The sequence below is a fragment of the Cyphomyrmex costatus genome, unplaced genomic scaffold (genome assembly GCF_001594065.2).
Source record: "Cyphomyrmex costatus isolate MS0001 unplaced genomic scaffold, Ccosl1.0 scaffold53, whole genome shotgun sequence".
In the NCBI taxonomy this organism is placed as follows: Eukaryota; Metazoa; Arthropoda; class Insecta; order Hymenoptera; family Formicidae; genus Cyphomyrmex; species Cyphomyrmex costatus.
In genome coordinates, this window is record NW_017279524.1 from 131,860 (window position 1) to 144,485 (window position 12,626).

General features: G+C 32.6%; 1 protein-coding gene and 3 non-coding genes across 4 annotated transcripts in view; all 4 read right to left on the bottom strand.

Annotated features, from left to right (window-relative positions):
* Positions 1-9,907, bottom strand: part of sha (shavenoid) — a 132,153-nt gene extending 122,246 nt beyond the window's left edge. The window contains exons 1-4 of the mRNA XM_018546242.1: positions 9,834-9,907; positions 8,797-9,113; positions 6,144-6,465; positions 5,840-6,053 (exon numbers count right to left, since the gene is read on the bottom strand). Of these exons, the coding sequence (XP_018401744.1) occupies positions 5,840-6,053; positions 6,144-6,465; positions 8,797-9,113; positions 9,834-9,907 (927 nt within the window). The remainder of the gene's footprint in view (positions 1-5,839; positions 6,054-6,143; positions 6,466-8,796; positions 9,114-9,833) is intronic.
* A 1,362-nt stretch (positions 9,908-11,269) lies between these two features.
* Positions 11,270-11,341, bottom strand: TRNAE-CUC (transfer RNA glutamic acid (anticodon CUC)). Its single transcript has one exon. It is a non-coding gene; the product is annotated as a tRNA-Glu (tRNA).
* Positions 11,342-11,816: 475 nt separating this feature from the next.
* On the bottom strand, positions 11,817-11,937 carry TRNAL-CAA (transfer RNA leucine (anticodon CAA)). Its single transcript has 2 exons — positions 11,900-11,937; positions 11,817-11,861 (listed from the first exon to the last, which is right to left on the bottom strand). It is a non-coding gene; the product is annotated as a tRNA-Leu (tRNA).
* Positions 11,938-12,318: 381 nt separating this feature from the next.
* TRNAL-CAA (transfer RNA leucine (anticodon CAA)) lies at positions 12,319-12,441 on the bottom strand. Its single transcript has 2 exons — positions 12,404-12,441; positions 12,319-12,363 (listed from the first exon to the last, which is right to left on the bottom strand). It is a non-coding gene; the product is annotated as a tRNA-Leu (tRNA).
* Positions 12,442-12,626: the final 185 nt, after the last annotated feature.

Sequence of the window (12,626 nt, forward strand, 5' to 3'; positions counted from 1 at the left end):
TATGACTAATATTCTAATTCTATGTGTATGTATCCGTAAGATTACGATTTCTTGTAAATCTTGTTGTCTGTGAAGATAATGTATAAAGGTATAAGCACTTCAAAGTTCTAATAAGGCTTATAAGAATATGTTACGAGCCTTAGAATTCTGCTTACAATTTAAGAATTAATGACTTCAGAAAAATAGTTTTTTCCGTGTGGGAAACACGATAGTGAAAAGATGAAAAAAAAAATTATCAACAAAAGGATTAAATATAAATCTATGGAATATATAGGGGTATAAATTTTCAAATAAATATCTGGTACTCTCTGGGAGGTAAATTACAACCTGAAACAGCGTGTTTTGTGAGATCGTAAAAATGGAAACAGGATTTTCGGGGTTTCGCCAACCTCGCGCTTCGGGATTGTCGTCGTGCCGATCTTTTCATCCGATATCGTCTGCATGCGTTTTATTTGCAAGCTGAGAATAAGGCGGTTGTATCTTTGAGGATCTCTGCACGATTTCTTTAAGTTATTCATCACCGATATTTATCGGTAAGTCGCATGAATGACGCTACGATCGGCTACCACAAATACTCAATTAAGCCCATCACACTCTACGATTAATTACATGCGCGCGCCGAGTACGAGTTGATTTAATGAAGTTAATTAAGAATCTCTAATATCGCACGGGAAGCGTTCATCGACCATCTCGTACGTGCGATTATGCACTTTTAATCCGGCGAACTATCCTATTGCCGCTTAATACTTTACGATGTTCATTTGCGAAGCACTCGATTGATGGACGATTGAAAATATAAAGTCTACTTTGGGAAATGCAACGAGATAAATTGGCTAACGGATCGCGATAGGAAAGCCAATATCACTGTCGATTTTTTTCTTCGCGATCGCGTGACCGATAAATGTGGCGTGAATTATGTGAAATCCGCGTGTCCAATTGCAAGGACTTTAAAGGCTGTGACCTCGTCGCAATGTATCATTATCAAGAATATAGAAAAAACGCTCGAATTAGACTGTTAAAGCGAGATGTGTCGTTGTATTTGTACATAATTCGTGTAGTTTATACACTTTTCTAAACGAAAGAGAGATTTATCAGTTTTACTCGTTTAATACTAGAAGTACCAACCTGCCATTATTGACTATTTTTATTTTTTAGACTAATATTAATAATAGTAATAATAATAATAACTTTATTGAATACAAATAATAAAGAGACACATATTTAAATAAAGATATAATTTCAGACAAAAAACGAGTAGTAAATGTTGATTTGACTTCTATAATCTGCAAATACATTCAATATAGACTAATACTTAATGTAAACAATAAACAGAAAGTATTACAAATGCAGTTATCAATTGTATACTAAAGAAAATGTGTGAAGAGTTAAAGAAATAACGACATAAATGTTATTTTATATTTTTTGTATAAAGATAGGATTCTGAAATTCTTTTATTTTTCAATAATTATGTTTTTTATATTAATGAAATATCTTTTTACTTTATTTTTTTTATTTTCATAGAAATTTATTTACTGAAACTTTTTAGTGAATAAGAAACGTTGGTACTTCTAGTGTTAAACCGTTTGTTACGGAGAATAAAGATGGAAGATATATATAACAGATATGTATCGTTTAAAAAACATCTCAATAATACTTACGATAATCCGTGAGATAATCGAACGACGTGGAAAAAATGCTTGCGATTGCTTCCTTCTTGTGCGTTTATTTACGCGCGTGGGATACACTTGATGATCGATCTATACTCCGAATTGTAGCGTACGATATCTTAATCGAGATCTAGATATTTTACGCCGATGCCGGCGGCGGTTATGATTGCAATTGGTTAGCCAGGTTGTCGGCGTTGCAGTCTGGTTGCAACCGGCTCGGGAATAGAAATCCTGTTTTTGGCGGACTCATGATCATAAAAGTTGCCAACCTGTTCCTCGGACACGATCTTACGGTGATTCTAGTACTGACCAGCCGGTCGGAGGATCAAGATATCACGTGATTTCCGTAATCGTTCGGCGATTCGCTCTGCTCCAAGTGACAGTAAACAAGTTTGCAAAGAAACTTTTTGCCGCTTCTTCATAACTTATCGTATTATTATAAATTTGGAAATTATCATAGCTCGATAACGATCTCGATAAGCCAATCGGCCATTGGCTCAACTATGAAACTGTACACGGAAAGAACAGTTTTACTAAAGTATCTGAAAATGTAGCTACAGATCTGAAAATTATTTCGTTATTATAATAAACTATGAAAATAATTATGTAGGATATTCAAGCTGGTAACTAGAATATAAACATTTCTGCAATATTGTTTATCATACTTGAATTTCCTCTATAATTATTTCAACTTTTTATAAAATCATTTTCAGACCTGTGTAGTTTATTATGCTTGAGATTTCTACATAATTATTTTGATGATTTAATAACTATTTTCAGTTCTACATCTAGCTTATCATGTTTGAGTTTCCTATATAATTCTTTTTATGGTTTAATAAAATTATTTTCAAATCTGTATTTAGCTAAATTTTTAGACTTTTTAACAAAATCGTTCTTTCCTGTTATTGATTCATGCTTGTAATTATTTCCATAAGTTTTTATAAAATTTCTAGTTTTAAGATTTTAAAAAGTACATATAATTCTCTAATTAAATTATAATGTAATTGTATATAACTTTTATAAATAATTTTATTTCTAATTCTTATATGTTACATCTCCATCGAAATATCCATTCTCTCTTGTATTCTCTCCCTAACAATTTTATTCGGCAAAGTTCAACAGCATACTCGATACACTTTATGCAAACATCATAGCAATAATGGCACGCATTTTGTTCTGGATCGCTGACGCACATGTTATTGTTAGTTTTCAACCGCATTGCTCCAATACGCTTCGCAACGAAATACTTAATCACAGACGTTGTTCTACGATAACTAGAGCCGAAGGGTTGTCGGATTCACTGATCGTCTTCCGAGTGCATGGTGTTCAACAGAGCGAAGAAGGAATACGAGCCTCGCAGGATCTACGAAAAGAGAGTTTATAGGAAATTATCGATCGATCTTCTGTGATTCAATCACGAATGATAAATGACGCAATACGCGAGTGCGTAAAAAAAAACTGTGCTAAGGGCCGCTTTGACTACTCCGATTAATTTCAATCGATATTGACGATAGCCTATTGCATTTGTCAACGACAGATGTGATTAACCAATTCCACTGGACTAACCGCTGTAAAGTTAATCAAAATTGGTCGAAACGGCTCTAAGCAAAAATTTAGTCGAGAAATCTGTGTAATAATTAGTTAAAATAACCAACTTCAAATTATTTCGTGAGTTTACTCACTCTAATTCAAATTACTTCTACGAGTATACGCGAGAAAATCTTCGGATCACGAATCAGTGCTTGACCATTTCGACTTCGTACTTTGACAGTGTCTTTAGGCATTCTGTTGTATCAGACAATCGCGCGACCATCGATTTAATACGCGGTTGTTCACGAAGGATGGGCGGAGAACACGCTTCGCCTCTCTGCACGTGCCAGAGGTGCGTTTTGCTTTTCATGTTCTTTCTGGACTCTTATGGAGTATCATTCAGAACGTCCGGTGTTCCATTCTTTTATTCCGATGTGTTTACGACTATCGGCGTATCAACTCGCCGCAGGTGAAGAGAAATAAAACTGCCACATGTATGAAGCAACAGCGAAAAAACGCTGCACTATATTTGAATAGATGACGGGTATAAAGGGACGAATTACTGCAGTTATCAAATTTTTCAGTATTAATAAAAACTGTTTAACTTCAGTTCCAGAGAGAGAGTCCAATAAATAAAATTACCAAATGTACTTTTGGAAATTTAAATATGACACATTCAATAAAGTTTTTTTTAAATATTTCTAAATCCTGAAATCTTGTTTAAATCTCAATTAAATGAAAAACTTAATTTTCAAATTTGGATTCACGCTTATTTTGTTCAACGTTGGTGAAAAAATTAAAAATGTTACGTTACATGATTGATGTATCTCAAATTATATTAAACAATAATCATCTCTTTTTTTTATATTATATTAACATGAAATAATTTACACAAATTAATTTTGAAAAGTTAAAACACTGACTATTGAAATATTTTTTCTGATTGTTTAGTCGTTAATCATTCAAAAATCCATCGAAAAGCTTTTTACATTCTGACGAGATACTGGATTCCATTTTTTTTTCAAATCCTGATTCTTGCGAGTCCTGGATTCATGACCTCTCTACACTCTCTCTACACTCTCTACGTTTTCCACTATCTACTTAAATTTTTTAGGCTCTTCGAAGCCTGGGAAAAGTGTCTTGTTTTATATAGAAAGCGTACCTATCCATTTCACGGTTAAAGGGAAGTTAAAAGAAAAATTTATTTTCGAACAAAATTAGACTTTACAAGACGAACAAATTTATCCTCTTTTTACAATAATCGATTCATTTAAAGTTATTAATCTGTCAGTGAAACGGGACTCATCTAATTCATGCAATTCATATTTTTTGCTAATGTCTTGCCGAGTTAAATCTCTCTGGAAAGTTCACGGAATTGCGCGAAAAATACTGTGAGAAATGCTTCGGTCTCTATATATTCAATCTTTCTCCTCAAGTGCCTGTCTGATGGCTTTAATTTCATTTAATTACTATGATCTCACTCGATACTTTTTTCACTATGCGACACCAGAAGTATCACGCGGTACTCAACCGGTCTGAGGATACGATCATCGATGCACTTTTGAAGATATACTCACCGCGGTGAACGTCTCCATGGTTAAAGCGTAGAACACACCTGCTTTCAGATTTATTGCTTTTCTTGAAAATATTATGGACAGTATTAGCAGACGTCCAGGCTTGGCGGAAATGTCATCATTCCATTTCGAAAGCCATTGGCTTTGCGTCAACGACGCGCTCTGTAAGAGCTCATATAAATCCACTGCGATGAGGAAGTTTGCCTCAAATATACATATTACAAATCCGAATGAATTACATATCGTGTGTTAATTTCAAAGAGATTACAAGTTTATTAAAATGTAACTTTTATCAAGTTTCTCGTTTTTCGTTGATTTTGTTGATGGGTTTATTAGTGTTATAATAATTATTAGTGTTGATAGTAAACTGAAAAATCTCGTATAATACTTTTGACATCGTGAAGTAAATTTTGATCTTCGTTCCCTTACTTCAAAAGACGCAATTAAAAAAATTAAATTTTTCAGAAAAGATAAGAAACTATTTTTCAACTGAAAGAGAAAATTATTGTCTAATCAAATAATATCAGCAAAAAAGGAATATATTCTTAACATGATAAAAAAAAATGTCAGTTTTGTCATTTTCGTTTCACATTTCTTAAAAAATTCTTTTTGAGTTGCGACGATTTTGTTGATTTTTATAAAATTGAGTTAGTGCACTTTTGGTGATTGATAGAGTACTGTTTAATAATATTAATCTATTCATGAGAATAACACGAAAATCACATTTTTTTATGTTGTCACTTTTAAAGCAAGGGAACGGTATATACAGTTAGAGAATTGCACTATTAATATTTGAAAAAAACGTGTTGTATGTGTAAGTATAAATATGGCAAATTAGTAACGAAAAAATTACAGTAAAGCAAATGTTGCTACGGAACATAATTGCACCTGGTATTTCACTTCGTTTCCTAGCCAACAGAAATAGAAAAGCTGCGAAAGGGCCGCCATCAGGTATACCGCAAACTTTAAGGTGTTGGAGCTCTGGCCTATGACCTGCTCGAAACAAAGCAAGGCTCCGATCAGCACGATCTGCACCGCAACTTGGTACCTTGACTTATCACGACTCACCAAGGCTGCTTGGAAGCCAGTTAGGCAAATCATCGAGGTGCTCGAGAGCATCTGAACGAACATGCCGGCGCTGAACACCTTGTTGAAGTCGTCTATTATGGCGAGCAGACGTTGATGATTACGGATGGATCGTCCGAACCGCTCGGCGAAACCGCCGCAACGAATCGCGTCCGGATCGTAATTATCCTTTTCGCAGCTGGCCTCGGTTGTAGAAATCCCGTAACAAGAGTTTTCATCGATGGTGCTTGGACAATCTTGTTTATCGATACCATCACGATTTGGCGTCGCGTCGTAGCAGTCGTTACTGCCGCAGCTTTTAAAATGTGCGTTCAAAATCTCGAGCTGCACGATAAATAGAGTGCATAAATTGGTGAGCAAACTGTCCATCATGATGATGGCGGTTATGCCGATGGAGACGGTGCAGGCCTCGACGAAGAAGCCGATCCCGTGCCATGGATACACCGTTGTATCGAAGGGATACTGGGCCCTCACCGGGAGCTCTCCGTTCTCCACAGGCACGATGAATAGCAGAGCGATCACGAGGAAGAAGCCCAGGACGCTAAATCCATAGAAGGCTATGCGGCAGAGCAGCAGGTATTTGTCCAAGATTTCGTTTTCAACGCCAACTGAATGGATAATTAAAATTTGCACGAAAAAAAATCAATTTTGCTGAAGTATTTAAAAAGAACTCCGCATTAATCTCATGTGAAAAATTAAATCCCAGTAAAATGAGTTAGTTTTCATTACAGTGCAGTTTATATGATGAACAAAAAATGTGATAGACATAAAACTTAGTAATGGATAGTTTCTGAGCTATGGTGTATCGAAAGTAATACTTATATGCTCATGCACTTGTGATCCTTTGATACATAGTTGAAAAACTGTCTATTATTAAACTTTATGTCTGCGACAGCTTTTGTTTCCTGTATAAGTTATGTGAAAACCGATTCACTGAGATCAAATTTTCTATATAATAATGCGTAGGCTTTTTAAATAGTCATAGACCTGAAAATAATTTTAGATTATTAAAATAAGTATGTATATAGAAAACTACAATATAATCAACACAGCTGCAAAAAATTCTTGACATTCCAGCAATCAGTTTGACAGTCTAACAAAATCCTTTTCATATCTAGCTATGTCTAGCTAATTTTTTTTAGCACAACTGTTCTTTTCATGTGGATATCGATGCAATAGTGTATGGCAGTTACGAGAAGACATTTAAAACATTTCAAACTAAGAGATGACGATTCGAAGGAAAAGTACAATCGTTTTCAGTGTCAATATCGCTGATGTGTATTTTGCATCTTACGCAACGTGATATTAGAATTAGTGAAACTTGATATGCGGTTTCAAAGAAACGTCACGTGTCGCGAATGCGTGTATCAGGTGTGATTATGCAAACCGCCGAGTAATTCTCTGTGAATGAGTAGATCCTTAATCGCGTGTCAAGTGGATACATCGCGAGAAGGACTGGCAGAAACCGGCAAAGAAAGATTCTTCAAGTTGTCCTGAACGAACGGAGAAGTTGACAAGCTACGATGGCCCTTTCGCAATGTCCTTTCGACGTGCAATCTCATTAAAATATATATAATTACACGCCCTTACTGTCAGCGTGTTTGCTTAACAGAGGATATATATATTTATGTGTGACTTTACACTAAAGCCATTTACATGACATTTCATTCTTCCATGGGATTGCAACAATTTAATAGACGTTTAATCACTTACGTGGTGCGTCCAGGAGACCCGCTTTGTGAATTCGCGGAATGTATGAATGCTACATTTATATATACATTATTATATTTAACACAAATTGCTTTTGGAGTTTAAAAAATTCTTTGCTTTTATTTTTAAAGGATGTATAAAATATTATTAATCTTTATTTTATTATAAACGATCAAAGAGAGAAGAATAAAAATTGAGATAAAATATTAAAGCGTCACTCTTATAAAAAATATTATTGGAAAAATACTATTGAGTGAAACAGCTATTGGAATGAATAGTGTACAATATCAAATTTGAATAGCTTTCTAATTATTTCTAATCGTTTTTTCACGAGTCTAATAGTATTTTTCCATAAAGGCAGAATCTCACGAGTATAAGTTGTAGCAATTTTTTAAGATAAGTATAATTTTGTAATATTACATAATTTTAATTATTTTGAAAATTGTATTATGTAATATTTTAAATTACGTACATTTTATGTACAAATTATATATTTAATAATCTAGAAAATTTGTCTATGAAAAATAATCATCAAAAATGTTATGTAGATGCGATAATAATTATTATATAATATCGTTAATTTTAAATTGCAGTGACTAAAAGTTATTTATTTACCAACAGAAAAATGTAATTAAACTTAAATTAAGTACAATTATGTAAGACCTTCCAGACATACATATGTAGTATAGTCAAAACAGAGTAACGAAGTTGATAGCTTTAATAGCAATTATCTTTGCGCATATTAATGGAACATATGAATACGATATAATGATAATCTGGATGAAACTCATAATGAAAATAGAACGAATTTTAATTATAAAACCTTCGAGTGAGATTTATTAGATGGCAAAAGCAATTAAAAACTTTTTCGTAATCAAAATTCCCGCAGGGATGACTGATCCGCACAGTCATTTGGGCTTAACAAACCCACGGATCCGAGCTCGATACATTGTGGACACTCACGTACAATACATCCGTATGTATGTACATCTAAACATTGCATACAACCATGCTTCTTGTAATGAATCGTTAAAAAGTAGTGCAGAGTTAAGAACTACAGACAATACACACATGTGTTTAAATAAATATCGTCGGCGATAAAATTATACGACGTACGAAATTCTGAGATAATATTTCGTTTAAAATTACTCGAAGTTCCTCGGATTCTTTTGTGTTGTATTGTTCTCGCACATTTAGATGTTAATTGACACAAACGCAATTTTACTCACTGGGAAACTTGCAGAGTTCGACACAACTACCGATAGTTTTGCGGATCAATCGTCTAATTTTTTCATGGCGAGTTTGGAAGAGTATCACCTTGAAGAACACGACGATGATCCCGGCAAAAACGCATCCGTCGTCCGTAACGATTGACAGATCGTCAAAACTTATGCAAATGTCAGCGAATAGAGTTATCATGAAGACGAGCATAATCGCTAAGATAGATTTGTTGTATACATGGTACGAGTATTTTAGGAACGCGGATGAATTCGAATCGAGAGTCCATAAGCCAACGTACCTAAAATCGATTATAAAGGAGTATATACTTATACAATGAACAACTTTTGATCAAATATTGTTTCTCAACATATTAATAATTACATTTTGTAGGACTTTTTAATAAAAAAAAGAGTACGTTTAAAAAAAACTTCTATCATTCTTTAATTTTCAAAAATTCCGTTTAGAGTAACAATGCAAATTTGAAAAATGTGAAATATATAGGAAATTTAAATATTTTTGTTATACAATGTATGAAAATTAATATAATGGTATAAAGGTCTTTTTATCATTTACGTACAATTTTAAAAATGATATATTAAAATAATAAAAATTATTGCAACATTTAATATCAAAAAGATTATACTAATTTACAATTATACTGGTTTTTATTTCTCAACACTTTAATGAAAATTCTTAGGTATCTTATTCTGTAAAATAAAAGAAAAATGTAAATAGTACATATCAAGTTTTTCAAAAATAAAGCCCTTGATTTCTTAAAATTACTACTAAAATCTGTGAGTGGTGAAACTTTCTCTACTTCATATTGTCTTTTAGCAACTAAAAATACATAAGAATCATCATTCAAATATTAATAAACAGAAAATATAAATCAGTGTAATCGGGAGAAAGAATTCAAAATCTACTCGTGGATCGCACACGTAGATATGAGTACGCAATTGTAAAATGTAAACGAGACAACACGATTTTCTGAAATAACGATCAGTCGATCACGCCCCCGCGTGATAAGATTTACAACAGTTCTCACTTTAGGTAACTGAGATTCACAATGTTCAACTTCTGGAACTTTTCCAAACGATTGCCAATTGTTTCTCGCGTCATCCCTGCTACTCCACTCCGTGGCCACGACAGTAAAGGATACGCTACGTGCAGGGCATGGGAGGTCACCTGTGTCGCGTGGGTGCGATTCCTCGAGCGACGTTATATATCAAAGTACTCATTACGAGAGTCGTTTGAATCTATATTCCCCTTTGCTGCACTAGGAGAAAATTGTCCATGATAAACCAGACGCAGATTGTACTGTCGCGACTTTTTTTCCTCGAATTATAGACTCGCTCGTTGCGGCAACGTCTTCCATCACGCCAATAATTTAAGAAAATAGCGGTAATTGCAGTGCTGCTGCAATCCCGCGATTCGTTTCGTTCCCAAGCGTTTTGTACTTTACCGCAATAAGAGGCCAATACAGAAACAATTTATCAAGCCGCACATTCATAAGTATAAACGGTTTGTCGTTTTCCACTTATCGAAATAGCCGACTCGACAGCAAATTTAACAATGTGTGCTTTACTAGACGATTCGATCACTGTATTCTCAGTTCTTTCGTGATTGTATAACGATACGGATACGATAAGGAGGAAGAATTAAGAAGGTGAAAGAGAATCAATAATCTGTGAATAAGTTTCTGGTAAAGATTCAGTATCATTTTGCTTATTAAGACCTTATTTTTGTCTTTTAATATGAATTATTTCAGACACCAGTCTTTTGTTGTAGGAAGATTCAATGTCTAACATTTTAACATCATTCCATCTAAAATTATGGTCAAAATTAATACGATGATCTGTAAGGACAGTGGGAGAATATGTCTTTTTTCTAATATCAGATATGTATACGTTCATTTAATCTGGTACTCAATTTTCTTTTTGTTTGATCAACATAGCTGGCATTTAATTTTATACATTTATTTTTATTTAAATGTAATTTGCTTTTATTTATGATAATTTGCTGTTTAAAAAAATTATTTATATATAATATGATATTATTTACCTTTTAAATTAACTTCTATGTATATATTTTTATTTAATTATGTGATTTGCTTTTACATCCTTTTTCCTTATATATTTACTTTTATTTATTTAAACCAATGAAAACCGATGAGAATATACCGCTTTTATTTATTTATGTGCTCATCACTGCAAAATTAAATTAAAACTAGAGAATAATTATAAAGCTACAATATATATTTAATAACTTATTTTGGCTTAAAAAAAATTATTACATCTACTTTTACTTTTAGATATATATTTTTATTTAATTGTGATTTGGTTTTACATTTTTTCTTATAAATTTACTTTTATTCATTTTCAATTTATTGTTATATATTGTAAAGTTAAATTATAATTAAAAAACAAATTAAAGAGAGTTACAATACGCGTATTAAAAAAAATTCTTTTTAAACAAAAAGAATTCCGGTACCGGGAATCGAACCCGAGCCTCCTGGGTGAGAGCCAGGTATCCTAGCCACTAGACCATACCGGATTACGGAAATCGTCTTTTGAATTTTAAAGAAAGGATTAGCTATCGTACTTTAACTATACAATAAATTTATGTCATTGATAATTTTATATTTTTTTTAAATACTATGTTAGCTAACTACAATAATATTTCATATATAGCAATTCTATAAAAAATCTTTGAAAAGTTGATCATAAAAATAAAAAAATTATTATTTTTATATTTTATATTCAGTAATATAAATACATTATTAATAATTATATTAACAGCTATTACATATAACAAAATTTGCCACATAAACAATTAACAGAAAATCGTATTTAAAAAAGTAAAAAAACATATTGTCTATACTATTATAATTGTAGTTTCGAACCGACGACGTTTAGATGATGGACATTTCACGGTAAACTCAGTACTTTGGTCATTATATTTATTAATTACTAAGGCAAAAAGAATATAAACAACAATTACATAATTTATGACAATGAGCAAAAGAATTTGTCAGAAGTGGGATTCGAACCCACGCCCTCAGAGAGGACCAGAAAGCTCCGAACTCGGTGTTGAACCGAGAAGGTAATGAACCTTGAGTCTGGCGCCTTAGACCGCTCGGCCATCCTGACAATCGATTGCATGTCTCTTAATAATGCAGATAAGACGCACGCAGTAGTACACGCGTTAAACTTATGTAATGTAAGACATATAAAAATAAATATCTATAAAATAATTCAATAATGTAAAATAATTAATAATCCATAATATTATAATAATGAATAAACTATAATATAAAAAAAAAAAAGAATTTATTACCAACAAACTGTATAAAAGAAAGTAAATTATACATGCTATAAATTTTGTGGAAAGCTCTTTCATTTACAAAATGCGTATTAGATAAAAAGTAATATCTTGCAAAATTTTTAATAAATTGTGTGTGTGGAAAACAATTTGATTGATTATTTTTTATTGCATTTTTATACATGGCGTTTTTGCGAGCAAAAGAATTTTGTCAGAAGTGGGATTCGAACCCACGCCCTCAGAGAGGACCAGAAAGCCCGAAAAAACTCGGTTTTGAACCGAGAAGGAGTGAACCTTGAGTCTGGCGCCTTAGACCGCTCGGCCATCCTGACAATCGCGAACTTGTCTTTCCTAAAATAATTACATAAATATTTATACAATTGATATATTTGATTGATATTTATATATATATTTGTCGATTATTAATATTATCTTCCAAGCTACAAATAATTTTCTTATTTGTATATATATTTAATTTTTATAAATAAATATATATATATATATATACATTATACTA